Here is a 15,651-nt window from a genome sequence, read left to right as displayed (position 1 = left end):
ACCGACACGCAATCTCGCCTCGGGTGGCACTCGGTCATGCACAGATTTCAACGGCTCGCTTTTATCGGAGGCAGGACACGCACGATGATAACGCACATTTACTTTTTCGTAATAATCATGTGTCAACGTCGCGCTGAAAAATGCGCCCGTCGGTTCCGTTCATTATCCCCCGCGCGGTTCGTTCAACGCCGCCGTCGACGTTCTCGGGTGGCAGCGGCGACGGCGACCGGGTCGCGCAACAAATGACGTCGTTCTCCACGCATGGCATCGCGCATCGATTAATTAATTTCCACCGCGTGTTTACCTTAATTGCGCGTGGCTAGACGCGATGCCGCACGCGCCTGTGGTTTCCGCTGATTAATGGCGCACCGTTAGCGCGACATTTTTGCATGCTATTCTTCTGCATTCTCCACGATACTGCGTACGTCTCTTAACTCTCGACCGGTAACCGAGCGCGGATGTTTCGCATTCTGTCCATTAACTCGCGCAAAACAATTCACGGAAAATTCAGCTTATTTTAACAAGAAGATAGCAATCTGCTTAATTCGACATACATTTCATTGCAAAAACATGCTTTCAAAATTTATTCTGAATATTAGAAATATTAGAGGAGTTAAACACGTCAGCTTTGTCGCGTTCCATTAATTTTCAGAAAATTTTCAGAAAATATAGATAATGCAGCTTTAAATGATTTAATTATACATATATATGAAAAACAGATTCTTATTAGCTTTACGTTCCAGCTTGCATGTACACTTGATTCTCGCGTAGTCATATATTATTTCGCAATCCTGCCGAGCCCTAAAATTCGATCGGAATAGGGGTGAACAACCCTCGTTCGGAAGCGACCGTCGTGGCTTGAAAAGCATGCCGGACCTTGCCCAACCGATCTCTCGTAGAAACGTCAGGCTAGGGAGAATATGCGTGAAGAGAGAAACGCCGAGTATAATTGTCGTTGCGTGTCATTTGAAACACAGAGGAGGGGGGGGGAGAGGAGGGAAGGAGTGGGTTTCATTCCAGTAACGTGCATAGAGAACGCATCCCGTCGAAGCCCCATCTGGCCGTTACGTGCTCGTAACTACGTTTAATTTAATTACCGAGTGTTCATAAAGGCTGCACTTAGCACAGTACTCACGTTTCACAGTAAAGACGTTTCTTTTACATCCGCTAACCACATTCATCTTTTTTTATTTGGCTCTACGGGATTTAGATAGCGATTTTTCGTCTATAAAGCCCGCTACGCTTCGCGATCTATAATTTGCGACGAAATTCAAGACAAAATTTCACTTATAATTTTATATATCAAATTACGAATATAATTGTAGATGAGAAAAAAAATTGTTGTATTATACAAATCACGATTTGATTTAAAATTACGCGTAGAATATTCGACGATTGTTTCTTTTTTTTTAAATTCTGTCACAAATTGTAGATCACGTCAAGCGGGCTTAAACGATTTGAATTTGAAAAGGCAATGAAAGATTAAAATAAAATGAATAACGATTATTTAAATATCGAAATAGTATCGGGTTGTTACAGAACTGTTTGACATTTAATATTTAAAAATCTTGTTAAAATAAATGTAAAAGTGTACAGCTGAAATTTTGTTTCTGAAGGTTCGAATTGACGTTCGCTCAATTAGCAACTAAATACAGGGAATTCAATGGATATTCTAGGATTTCATTTAAACGATCCGATTGTCCTAGGTTTGCGGCATATTCGTGCAGCGCTAATTCTGGGATAAACCGATGTAACTCTCATCCACTGATAAACGTCGCATTTCATGTGAGCGCGGCTTAACAAATAATTCGGCTAAAGTCGACGTTCGTTGTGTTGTCCAGGCAACGTACCCGAGCGGTCGATGCCTCTTCTGTTATCATCCGGTCTCTCTCACCCATCTCCCCTTTCTCTCTGTCTCTCATTCATCCCTTTCCTCCGCCTTTCACCCCGCTGTCCAGCCCTTTCCCTGATCCCCCATTGTCCCTGTTCACCTAGCCGACCTTTGCAGGCGTGGCAGCATTAGTTAATTGAAAATCCGAGTCAATAAAAATAAGAGTTATCAAAATTGTTCTTATTTACCGTGACTTTTTTTTCGTGTTACAAAAGGATGACCATTTTCCCTTGAATTCAAATATAAACCTTTTTCTTTAGAAAATTACACTAATTATTCGAATTATTAATAAATGCGACAATTACTTGGTTACGAAATTTCTATTTATTAGAAATAAATTAAGGTGAAATAGAATACGCGTGTATATCGTTTATCGCGCAAATGCCGTGTCACTTCTTCGCGGAATAATTTACGTTGTAAATGAGTAATAAGTTCAACCCGTACGGACAGTTCCTGCCTTCCGCATTCATTAGCATTAGTTAACGTGAAAGCCGCCGGCCAACACGCGCATAACTAATTATTGTTATCGTCCATCTTTTTCCGTCAAGGTCGCTTGAGTTCATGAATAATTACAAACGCGAAAACCGCGCGAGAGTCTCTCCATAACAGAGAGTTGCAATCAGTTGCAATCTCTTCCGTAAATCGTGTGAATCGAGCGATGACAAAAAAAACATAACATATCACAAAAAGAATTAGGCATGGGCAATCGAGATTAATTATCGTAATACAATTTACTGTCAAAGCAGAAATGCAATCCGTACAGATGATACGACGATCGACGATAGACAAAACGAACTGCTATCAGTGATAACAGCGGCAGATGCAGACAGACGGTGCATTGGCGATCGCGGAACACGTTGCATTGTTATCATTCTGTCTCTTTCTCTTTCCGACCCATCCGGTTTCTTTCCCGCGCTCGATCAGGAACTATCGACCGGCGAGAGTGACCTTCCCCTCGCTTCGCTTCGCCGCGCCTCACCACACCACACATCGCCAAGCAACTTACGCGTCTCGTTTCATCAGGGTCGACTTTACGCGAGGAATGACGCAGTTGCCGCGAGGGAAAAAAAATCTATTTGCCTTTAGTCTATTGAGATTTCGACTTTGGGCAACATCCGTGACTTTCAACTTAAAGATACTTTCTAGTCCAGATTATCGGCGATATGCCCCACCCTCGCGCGTCCCGTCCCGGATCTCTCGTCCCGTTTCCCTCTCGTCCAGCTGCCGCTGCTACTACGCTCGCTCCACGTGGCGCAGGCGTGGGTTTGTTGTCTCTCCGTCGCGCTCGCCCTCATAGCTCTCGGCGGATTGCGGCGACACTTGGTTTCTCTCGCGTTGTTGGCGCGCAGACAAACTTTCCGCGCCCAGCCTCTTTTTTCGCCCTCTTCGCGCCGCGCCGCCTCCGTCGTCGTTGTCGTCGTCGTCGTCGTCGTGCGACCAAAGCGTCTGTGCCGACAGCCACGCGCGCTGCATTTATTGAACCGATTTCGTTCTCCGTCGCGGAACGCCACGTCCTCCCATCGCTTATCCTCACCTCTCGCATTCCCGCTCGCCATTTGTCATCCCTCTCTTCGTATGCTCGTCTCGTGCTGCGTCGAGCCGAGACCCTCGTCTTTCGAACCTTCTTCTCGACACCTTTCTCTCGTCCGTTCGTTCTCTCCTATCCGTCGACGTCTCCGTTCGTTCTCGTATATTTGGAGCGTTTCGGCGAGTCACTACGGCACGTACGACGCGACCCACAAGTCATGTAAATATAGCCCCGCCATCTCACGATACGGCGCGTACACGTGACATGCGAAGAGCAGCATCTTTAGACTTGACCGATGTTCCGAATTTATTCTCAATTTATTCTCCGATTTCACGCGAAGTACTTATTGTGTTGATTTCATTTTTTTTCAACTTGCGTAAAGACGAAGCATTTTAAATAGATTTATTCGTGCACGTTACGAATTTATTGTTCGATTGCCTTTACAACTTTCAATTCACTCATCCAATTAATATTCATTTAAGTTTCGTTTTCGTACGTGTATTAACTTCTTCAAATCTTAATCGGATCGCAGAAATTCTAATAAAAATCTTAAATAAATGAGAGACGATGGGTAAAAATGGATCGTTTTTTGTTTCCGGGGGTTTCAGAATTGGATTCAACAACTTAAAAACTACGAAAAAAAGACATACTATTTTTACTTGTTACTCGGAGAGCAAATATTAGGTCATTTTTTACCTATTATTTTTTTAGGAATTTCTAGCGAATTAGCAATAATTATATAGAATAGAAACGGTTGTTTCAATCATTTAACTGTCTGAACAAACCTACAATTCAGTATTCCTGATTAATCTAAAAATGTTTCATAGATAAGCATACGTGAAAAACGTAGATATAATGATAGATCATAAAATTAATTGTGTGTTGTAAACCAAGTGTTCAAATGGCAGTCACGCAATCTTTTTTAAAACTAGGCCTTTAGCTTAACAGGACCTTGAACCAAATGAGTTTCACGCACACACGTAGATCCGGTATTCGAAAGTCTCTCCGAAATTCTCTCTCGCAATTACATAATGCACAGTCGCGTAAATGCGTCCCTTCTTACCATTATCGCGGCAATGGATAAAAGTGGCGGTCGTGCATAATAACCGGGATCGATCACTCGTCCCGGCAACTGGTATCTATCATGACGTCACTCCGCGTTACTGATTCCAAGGGGAACGTGGAGGCGGGAGCGTGGACGAAAGCAGCCGCGGGGTGAAATCAGAGCGAATCGAGGACGTTCGACGCGATGTTTATTTCCGCGTGCTTCGATGGCAAGCAAGAATACCATCCGAATAGACGGGCGGATGGAAATACCGGTCCTCTTCCTCTTTGAAAAGTTCTAAGCGCTAGATTGCTCTAATGTTGACAGTCTACTCGAAAATACCGGCCTCGACGATCCGATTTCCGCTCCGCCTCTGCTCCTGGCCCATGTCTGCGCGCGCCAGGTGCATGCATACGTACAAACGACTTACCGGTGTAGCGAAGACCCTCGTGGTTCATACGGCGGGAAAGGCGACCGCGATGAAAGATGGTTCTCTCTCTTTCTCCAGCTGCGTATAACCAAGACCTAAGGCACGCTTCGTCGGCGGTAAACGTTTATGTTCTTTCCTCGTCCTGTTTCGCCTCATGCTGACGCACTGTGTCGGCGAACTCTTGAGCACAATTACGCGACGCGACGTCATCCATGCACGAACACATTACAGTGCACCCTTCTCTCTCGAGTCTCCAGATCGCCCCTTCGTCTCGCCTAGCCGCACATTGCTTTCAGTCGTGCGTGTACGCCTCGTCTTCAGAGGATTTTCCTAAGACGTCTAAACGTTCTCCATAACGTGAAGAAACCGGAACCGAATTCTGGAACAACGAGATTTCATTCAAAGCAATTTCGTCATTCTCGATTTCGAAAATTTAATTTTTTAATTAATGTTATACAATTTGACTATTTTCTCTTTTTTTTTCTTTAAATTTATTTTAATTGATCTATTTATACGCAATGACCACACAGAAAAAAAATTTTTTTCATGTTCAAATATCAGGTCACTTACGAAATAAAGGTAGGACTTTTATTTTCGGTATTTCTAGTATAATAAAATATCATGATACTTTGAAGTGTTATTCAGTATTCTTCGTTGTTATCGATGACACAACCTTAGATTGTTGGTCACTAACACCATTATAATAACACCATTACAATTCCATTTTCATTCAAAGCTGTAAAGATGCTCATACCACCTTATTTCGTAAATGACCTTTAATAATCTATTTATAACATCATTTCCTTGATTAAAAAAATATTTCTATAGTTCAGAAATAAATTAATTTTATACTAGCTGATATTTGTTTAAATGGAATAAATGATTTGAACATAAGAAACTTCTTCAGTGTAGCTAGGCCTTCGAACGTGAAAGGACCTTGGAGCTTTCGCGAATGCATCTGTGAATAATTTTACGAGAGTTCCCGGAATATATATCGCGTCGTACGCGGTCGCGGCACAGATAGATATATTGTCTATGTATCCCGCCAGATCGTACTAGACTAGGTTAATTAATCCCGTCTCCTAAAGCTTCGCGAAATTATTATTAGACGGTGCGACGGCCGTGTGTGATACGAGATGGGATCCCGACGGCATCTTGCGAAACGGCTTTGAAAATCAGAGAAACAACGCACACGCATCGTTTGTCGCCGTTCCTCCACAGACACGTCAATCGCGCCGATTCCTCGAAATTGACGCAATTCAGGAATTAATCAGGCCTCGCGGAGTGTTCATTAGCTTGAGGCAATAACGTGCTGAATTGCGCGGGAGCAAATCCTATGATATTCATGATTCGTCTTCGGAAAGACATTACAATACTGCAATGGATTTCTTTTAATTAAGATACCAATTAGAAGCCAATTAAACAAAGTGATAAATGAGTGAATGACAAATAATAGGCATAATTTATTGGGAGCTCTGGAGTGTGATGATTCGAGCACAAAACTACACAACAATTATGAGAAAGAGAATAGAAATATTGTACGATAAAAAAGAGATACAGGGTATACACATTGATGAATTAAGCAGAGATAATATGTATTACATTTAATTACAATTAAGTTTTATTGCTGTCTCAAATTGATTAGTGTGGAGGGATCAAATGAAGATTGCATTCGTTTTCCGTATTATTATGATAGTCCGAAAAAAATCGAACTATAGTTGCACTTTTGGCAGTTAGACGACTTCTAGACGCTCAATATTCCACAATATTATTGATCGTTTTAAATTGACTAAAAGAATATTGTATACAGTATTATTCAGCGCCTTTAGAAATCGCTTCATTTTACGCGACACTATTTAGAAAATATTATCATTTTCAATCATTATTGTGTTACATTGTTGAAAATTCTTTCTGTAAATGCTCGGGAGTCGACTGTATCGCAATCAGTCTGTCCCAGAATTATCACACAGCGGCGCATAATAAAAGACGCGTGCACGAGGAAAGAAACATGGGCTGTTGGAAGACATTATCGGACTCTTATCAGGCACGTTCGCGAGCAACGTGACGTTGACATACATCAATGCGTGATTTCGTTGCGGCGGCTTGACCCACGGAGAATTTACGACGCAAAAAAGTAATTTTACGAGTGCTAAACGAGCCGAAGGACTCTACGGACGTGGGTCGGGGTGAGAAAACGTCGGTGGAGAGAGAGAGAGGATCGTTCAAGGAGGGTAGTGGCGAGTCGTGAAAGAAGGATGAGAACAGGATCGAACGGGGAGGGATGAACGGGGAGAGGAAGTCGCGGATCGGAACGGAATAGAAAGAAGACGCCAACAGTACGTCTCCGAGAAAAAGCCTCTGTTTCACGAGGGGTGATGAAACGGGATGAAGACGCGAGAACGATAGACAAGGCCGGATTTAGATGCTCCGTTGCCCAGCTCCTCTCTCGAAAACGAGCTGAAGACGAGGAAGGGACACGCGGGCGACGCGAAGATGATACGAGGCGATATGAAGTGCATGCAACCGATCCTGCTTTTACATGTGCAGTACCTCGCGATAATCGCGATTGAAACTTTCGCGATAATAACGTCACTATAGTCATCCAGCGTTTCGCGAGATCCGCCGCGAGTGAGTAACGATTGAAACTTCCACAACAATGTTAATTAAAATTTTCATCTCGAATCGGAATTCTCTCTTCTCAGAATATTCGTGTGAGAAAATAGTTTTTTATTAAAATGTTTAATCAAAGAGTAATATCAAACCTGTATTTTTGGACACATATTAGAAATAGTAGTCCTGAAAATTTATAAAAATGATTTCTAGTTAAGTTTCTGTACTTTACATGTAGAAAAATATTCTCTATCATTTTATGATTTATTACAACATATTGTACAACATATTCAACTTCCTAATTATAGAAAAAAAAAGATCGATATTTTTGGAATATGCTTTTTTTTATAAATAATGTACTTATTAAACAAGGCCCACTTATTGTCATTTGTTTCTTATATGTGTGAAGATAATGATTTTTAATGCTGCTAACTTTTAAGAAGATAAAATTGCACTAAAATGGTTAAGAATTTATAAAAAGTAAAAAATTATTTACAGACAAGATAATTTTGTTTAAGAGTAGAGTAGATACTGAAGAATTTTGTGATTAATAATAATTTTAAAAATGATTTGGAAGATTAATATTTAATGCCTTTGTTATTGTATTTTCAATTTATTTTTCATTCTAGTCTCATTTAATAAGGTCCAATGTCAATTAACAAAATTCTTTTTATTTATAAATGTTTTATATGAAAAATAATTTTATTTTTGTAAGTGATTGAAATAAATTTTGTTCCCACTTAAGTTAGTTTAAATTTTATTCTCACTTATAAAGTTTATTTCAATATCTCCATAAAAAATAAAATAGGTGGGTCTTATTCGATTCTGATATTTTGATATATATTTAAATTGAACTTGTATGTATTATGTGTACACAAGAAAAATACATATTACAAATATATTTCAATTACAAATACTAAATTAAAACAAAAGTTCGATTTGCTTGTTATGCTAATTTTCTTCATAAAATTTTATAATATCTCAATAAAGTATAAATTTCTTTTTAAATACATGACAATGATTTTTTCTAAAATTTATAATGAGTATATTTTGAAATAATTATGAAGAAAATATTTTTTTTATTAAAGATAACTGTTACTTACCAAAAGAAAAAAAGTTTTTCAAGTCATCCCTCTTTTTAGCGGTAGAATTGATATTTTTCTGCATATACAGCAAACGAATTATTCTATAAATAAACGAATTATTCTATATATAACAGATTCTGTATACAGGATTTGCGTATTTTTGAACTCTTTGATAAGTTTTGCATTTTACATAAACTCGGAATCATACACGGAACAAAAATGTTTTTCCATGTTCAAGTAAATATATTTATTTTAACATCATTTCCTTGATTTAAATAAATATTAACTGATACAAAATACTTTATTTTTAAACTTGAGAAAGATTTTGTTAAATCAAGGAGATGATGAAAAAATATTTATTTCAATATAAAAAACGTTTTTTTCAGTGTGACACGCGTCCAATTGTATCCATTAGATAATAAATATTAAGCATATTGAAATTTGTAAGAGAGTTGCGTTATACGACTTTCGAAAGACGCGGACGATCGGGGATCTTTCGAAAGTTCCATCGCTGGAGGAAAGGAGAGCATTTTCTTACCCATGACGCAATTGCGCGTCGCAATTCCACCCCTGAAAACGAAGGGACGAGGGCAGCTAGAGGCGTCCGAAGCAGGCGAGCTCGCAAGTCGCGCGACGGATGCCAAGTGAGGCGATTCCGGGAAGGGGAGATGGTGGCGGCGGGAGCCTCCGTTCTCCATGTGGTGGTCGTGTGCGCACAAGCGCGAGAACGAGCGGGTGAGCGAGGAAGACCGAGAAGGACGGAGCGCGCCGTGCGCCGTGTGTACATCGGCGGGGAACGCGCGACCGTGTGTAAGTGAGGGAGGCCGTACGCGGCGGGAATCGTCCCTCTCCGTAGTACTACGCGGGACGCCACGCGAACGGCACGTTAAAGTTTTCCTATCCCGTTCGTCGTCGGGATATACAACGACGCCGTTGACCGTTGTGCCGTTTGTTTACAGACACGGCGAACGTCGTTCCGCGAGAATCGTCGCCGCGGCATTCCACGACCATCGCGAAAGACCACTCGCGCGCGCGCGCGCGCGTGCTTCGTCACGCTTCACCTTCTCGTGTTTACGTTTGGCGTCGACGCGCGCGCCCGATCACGCTGCGTTTTTGTTTACTCCAGACGTTTGAGTTGGGAAGAAACGCGAGGGAAGGCAAAGATGGATTTATTACGCGGATAAAACTCACCGAGGCGGACGTACGTACGACGCGAGTCGATCCTGGCCGTGGCGCGAAGTTAGTCGGGGTAGGAGAGAGGGAGGGGAGGAGGCTGAAGTTGCCGCTTGAAGCGTAGTAGGAACCACGGCGGGCCGGCCGCCGCGCTGCTGCCGCCGGTCCTCGGCAGTTTTCGGCGGCCTTCGCCACAGCGCCGCGCCGCGTTACGCCGCGGCACGAAAAATCACAAGGTTAGTTGACCCGGCGCGCCGTCGCGTCGTGTTCGTTTCTCGTTCTCTCGCGACGACGATACGACTCGCGTGGGAATATAAACGGCGCGCGAACCTGGTTGATCGATGCACGTGCGTCGTCGTGCGCGAGCGACATGAGTGAGTAAATATTCGCCCGGCTCTCTTGGCGGCAGCCGACGGGCGGTAGCCGACTCCACGAAAATCCACGCGCTACGTCGAAATTTCTCCAACTGTGAAAACGCGTACGGGCGTTCGCGCGCGCGCGCGCGCGTGTGTGTGTGTACGTGGGTGCATACGTGGGTGTGTATGGGAATACCGACGTGATGGAAAGTGCGTGAGACGCTACGTGCCTGGAACCACGTGTGTGACATCGCGTTTCCACGTCGTCGTCGAATGCACGTTGGATGCGAGCCGCGGACGCGCGCGGAGCTGCGGCGACGACGACGACAACAGAGGCGACAGGGCTTGGGGGATACAGCGCCGAAAGAGAGGTTAGACGTCCGTTCTCGTGGCTTTTCTCGATCGTCCTCGCAGCGTTCCTTGCCGAGTTCGAGCGTCTCGGAGAGATTCGGCGGGGTACGTTCGATGGCGCGTGTATTGCGTCCGTGCTGCTGGCGACCCTGCGCGCACGAGCGAACACGATGGAACGTGAACGTTGCCGCGTATGTACGCTTGCCATCTTGCGCCGTTTGAATTTACAGTCACGAAGTGAGGGACGGACGGACAGACGGATGGACGGACGGAGTCGCGGTCATTCCCGCGCGCCCGTGTAGCAATCTTAAATCTGCGATTTCTCATCGATGCCTCTCTCCCCCACGACACGAGTGCTGCGCACACACGAGTGCTGCGCATCGGAGTTCCGACTGCGTCGTAAACAACGTCGGTGCAATGACCACCAGCGGGGGAGCCGCGTGCGTGTGAGTCCTTTACGCGGAGCTGCGTAGTAGCGCGTAGTCGAGCGCACGAATCCCCTAACCCTAACCCCAACGATGACGACGACGACGACGACGTTTCGATATTGCGTAATGTTACGCGCCGAGAGAACGAGGAACGCTCTTTCTCGGGATCCCGTGTGACTTTCGGCATCGCGAAATCGAATGTTCCGCCCCGGTTTTGTCCCGCGTAATTGGCTATCGATTAACCCGACACGCGCCACTCCGGAATTGAAATGTCGCGTTGACCGTTGAACCGTTGACATTACACACACGCACCCACACACGAAGATCGAGTTTGGAGTTTATTTTAACGCGACCTTTTCTCCTATTCTCCCTTTCGTTTCTATGCTAGCATCGAATAGTCGAAGGTAAAGTGTCAAATTTTATCTCGAACGAGTACCATGCGGTCGCGACCATGGCGGCTGCCTGTGTGACGCAGTGTTTTTTTCGTCTCGATATTTTTCTTGGGCACGAAGAGCGACGGCCAATTTCCGGGAACGCTTCGTCAATCGCGCTCTAGACACGTGCAAGAATGCGGCTCGATTACCTCCTTTGCGCGCGTGTCGCGTAGGAGTCGACGACTTCGTGCTCGCTTTAATTCACGCGTGTGCGTTTCGTGCGACGCAGCGTTTTTCCAAATTCGCGCCCGAGATAACTGATTGGAATAATAACGACGTGTCGATTAAACCTGAGAACATCGAAACGGTACAACGACGAGGAATCTGTAGCACTCGATTTACTAACGCTGAAAAAAATGGTTTTGCAGCAACAATTTTCTGGTTACAAAAGGTAGATAAACATTATTGTGATAGCACGATATGTTTGGTACTTAAACGATTTTAATAACAGAGAATTTATATATCTCTCTGAACTATTTATGAAATTTAAAATAAAAATTTTTCTGCGGCGCTTATTCGTGTTAAGGTCAATCATACTTGTTATAAAATTTGACTGTTTATTGACAATGAGATCTAAAGTTTCTAGAATTGCTAAAATACCATTATAACTTTTAAATATTTGATAAATATTTTAGCAGATACAAAAAAGCGATAAATTTTTGCCGTGACGTTTAGAAATCTACCTACGTTAGCAAAACATTTTTTTGAGTGAACAAAGGAAGACCTTCAACTTGGAAATTTAAAACTGGCAATAACCCATTTTTCATTTCTATTTTATTATTCGTTAACTAAAGGAGATAGAACAGAAAATTTTAGACAAAAAATTAAGAATCTTATCAATTGTTGAAAAAAATTATAAAAAATGTGTAAATAAAAGCAAGAGCAACAAAATTCTAAATATTCTGATATTACTTCTGCTTTTGTTTATATAATTTTTTGTAATTGATAACTTTTATTATAAAAAAAAATAAATCTTATTAAAAGAAATAAATTTTCTCTCGAAAATTTTGTTTAATATTTTTTGGTAAATAGTAAAACAAAAATGGACTGTTTAATTGGCAATGAGGTCTACATTTTCTAGGATTGCTAAAATGCCATTATAACTTTTAAATATTTGACAAATATTTTAGCAGATACAAAAATGCGATAAATTTTTGCTGTGACATATATAAATCTACCTACATCAGCAATCTTCAGAGATTAATTTTATTTTTTTAGGATGAATTTGAGAAACGAAAAAAATTATCTACTACATATCAGAATATACTCCATGTGCTGCCAAAGTTTTATAATACTGTGAATTTCTGAGTTGAGGGCCTTTCGTCGTAAATAAATTTATTACCCAAGTGGGGATGCACTCCGATTTCTTTTAAATTTTTCACAACATTGCACGTTGTAGAACATATCATGAAAAATATTTCATGTTACATTTCTCTTCAGTTTTGCCCATAAGCGATTCTAAAGGCGGTTATCACCCTACAGTTTTCACCCTCACATCTGGTGTATATAATCTAGGGTGACCCACTTGGACAGGTTCACTTGTTAGAACACCACTTTTCTCTGTCGAAGGTGATTCACGTGGATTTCGAATTTGCGTCCTATCTCTTCTAAAGCCTACTGTATACCATTTATAACTTGCGACTTAATTCAAGACAAAATTCTACTCATAATTTTATATCAAATTATGTGTAGAATATTTGATTGTTTCTTTGATATAGTTGGAGTATTAAAAAATATGACAGGGTTATTATAAAAATACATGTAAATATAATAAAAGTATATCATGGAGAATTGTTTAGTAACATCAATTTCAATAACATCCACAGTTAAAGCAATATCTGATCGTTGAAATAAACTTAGTAAATTCAAAGAAATATACTTTAACATGTTACGTAACGAAATTCGAAGATCCTGCATATCAAAATATTTTAAGATCAAATAAAAAACAATTTAAAGATTTATTTAAGTAACATTTTATTTCAGAAATAATCTTATTTAATGCATCGGCATGGCACGAACACGTGTAATTATATATTTTCGTAATTAATAAATTTTACTACGTATAGGGAAGAATATTTTCTTATCTTCAGCTAATAGACAAGTAACTTAAGATCAAGACATTATCGCGTAGATGATCAGATATGAGAGTAGGTTAAGTTGTAGTTTGTCATTTACACAGAGATGAGAAAAAAAGTTATTAAATTGACTAAATTTTTCAACTAGATTAAATTTTTTTACTTCAAGTATTTATATATTTAACTTAAATACATAAATACTTGAACTGAAAAAATGTAACGTTAAAAATTATATCGAGTTAACAATTTTTTTTTCCTCAGTTCAAATATTTATACCCTGCGCATATTTCGTACGTCTTGTTTGTTCAGATGTTTTCAATATAAAATTATAAATAGAATTCTGTCGCAAATTACAGATCGTGTAAAGTAGGCTTAACTCTCACGCTGAAATTAATTATTATCAGTTAATCCGCGGTTCCGCGAAGATCGAAAGGCTGAAATTGTCGCTCGACTCGAGGCTACGGAACAGACAAAAACCACACGTTTATTGTTGGTCGACCGATCGGAACGAGCCCTCGTTCTCAGAATGCGTTCGGAAATTTATGGGGCTCCCCGAGGAAAAAAAGCGAGATAACTGAGCGTCACATTACGGGTGGCCCCGTAATTCTGTAACTTCAACCGAAGAGATTCGACGTCTCGAGCGTCGTTGTGCCTCGCTGACATGTAATGTTTGCTTCATGAACATTTCATTCAACGGTTCGCGGATCGATCGCCGGATAATTCGATTGCTCTTTAGTAATCAGGGTTCCCTCTGAGATACATATTGTTTTCGAGGCGTAATTGCAAAATCGATGTTTTCCGCCAGCTCTTCCGCCAAATTACCTTCTTTCGCTGTTACCTTACTCCGCAAGCCACGTGTATACGCACGCAGTTTATCAAATCGTAGTTTAATCGATAAAAAAGTACGTTAAGTCTTGCGTTATTTACGCAGTAGATATCGTCCGCGACTTGCCCTCGCCTTAGATTTTTTTTATCTCTAAGATCTATTGTCTACGATCGCTCCAATTTCTAGATTTCTTACGTGATTCAATCTAGCTGTGTTTGCGAATGTTATTAATAGTTAATAATATTCTAATCTAATCTACTACGATGATGAATCACGGTTGTTATCTAATCCGATGTACGGAAAAAAAATGTTGAAACGCAACCAGAGCGCCGCGCGTCTCACTTCGTCCCTTCATTCTCACGATATAGGTTTCACATCCATTCGGGCTTGGACGTTCGCGCGGCTCGGTTGAAAGTCCCTCGAAAGCTGAGATCGGCCTTCGATTCTCGCCGATAAATAAGACGCGAACAGCACGAGAATGCGCGCAAGCGTGCCTACGCCCTTCGTGAAACGACGCGGATGACAGAAACTCGTAATACGTCGCGTCGCACTTGGTGAAGGACGTCCGCGAACTCGCCGCTGGTGTGTGTTCAGCGAAAACGCGGGGGTGTAACCGTGTGTAAGAATTGTGTGCGTATTATTTTTCTGTGCGCGATACGAAAATTCGCGACGTTTTGTCACGGATTATAATCGCCGTCCTGGTGCAGCATGGATTACCAACGGCTCCTGTCCAACAACAACGACGACAATTATCCTACGCATCACCGTGAGTATCCTCCAGTCGTATCTTGCCCTTACTCGCCAAATGGCGTGATAATTTTCGACTCGAGCACACCCACGCCGAAGATGTCACGCGTTATTTGATCACCTCTCCTGAGAGGAAAAAAAAATAGCATTCATCATCACTGTATTTGGATGATTATCGTATGATGCTCGGCTATACACACTGAGAGAAAACATTTTTTAATGAAAAAAATACATATTCTTAAAACCATTTATTTTGATTTATTCGTTCTGTTTAAGTAAAAATATTTACTTTTAAATAAATAGACATATTAAGTATATAATTTTGTATTTTTTACATTTAAGTAATTATTTTACAAATAAAGTTGTAATATTATTAAACTTAATTAAATTGTTTTCATAGATTAAAAGATCTGTTTATCTCGAATATAAAAATAGTCTAACAGTAAATATTTTCTAGAACTACAAAAGGAAACCCACCGAGTAAATAATTTCCTTTCGTTGTAAAATATTTTTTCTCTCAGTGTATAAAAAAAAAGTGTTGTATTATATTAATCATGAGGTACGCCTCCTTCGAGAGCTTTATCAGCTGCAGCTTTATCTTTTATCGTCACGTTTTTAATCTCAATTTGCGCATTGCTTTTATTTGCTATGTATCCCTCAGTGGGCGGCCCT

At 41.2% G+C, this 15,651-nt stretch overlaps 2 protein-coding genes across 13 annotated transcripts in view; one reads left to right on the top strand and one right to left on the bottom strand.

Annotated features, from left to right (window-relative positions):
- The window catches only part of LOC105194313 (SET and MYND domain-containing protein 4), a 123,185-nt gene extending 113,897 nt beyond the window's left edge, over nt 1–9,288 (bottom strand). For 4 of the 6 annotated variants that reach the window (XM_039458090.1, XM_039458087.1, XM_039458093.1 and 1 more), the window contains exons 1-3: nt 9,128–9,288; nt 8,608–8,690; nt 4,895–5,273 (exon numbers count right to left, since the gene is read on the bottom strand). Coding sequence is in view for 3 of the 6 variants with exons in the window: in XM_039458087.1 (XP_039314021.1) it covers nt 4,895–4,922 (28 nt within the window). In the remaining 3 variants the exon portion in view is untranslated. Of the gene's footprint in view, nt 1–4,894; nt 5,411–8,607; nt 8,803–9,127 lie in introns of those variants that run through there. The other 2 variants (XM_039458088.1, XM_026135782.2) reach the window with 2 other exon arrangements.
- The window catches only part of LOC105197151 (growth factor receptor-bound protein 14), a 273,307-nt gene that overhangs the window by 65,127 nt on the left and 192,529 nt on the right, over nt 1–15,651 (top strand). The window contains exons 1-2 of one of the 7 annotated variants that reach the window (XM_026135794.2): nt 10,346–10,489; nt 14,601–14,998. The exons of 4 other annotated variants lie outside the window; for them this stretch is intronic. In XM_026135794.2, coding sequence (XP_025991579.1) covers nt 14,941–14,998 — 58 coding nt within the window. In that variant the 5' untranslated portion in view covers nt 10,346–10,489; nt 14,601–14,940. Of the gene's footprint in view, nt 1–10,345; nt 10,490–10,841; nt 11,302–13,611; nt 14,999–15,651 lie in introns of those variants that run through there. 2 more of the 7 variants (XM_026135791.2, XM_039458099.1) reach the window with 2 other exon arrangements.

This window comes from Solenopsis invicta, chromosome 15 (assembly GCF_016802725.1).
Source record: "Solenopsis invicta isolate M01_SB chromosome 15, UNIL_Sinv_3.0, whole genome shotgun sequence".
NCBI lineage: Eukaryota > Metazoa > Arthropoda > Insecta > Hymenoptera > Formicidae > Solenopsis > Solenopsis invicta.
Note: the sequence above shows the minus strand (reverse complement) of the source record. Positions and strands in the feature narration are given on the sequence as shown.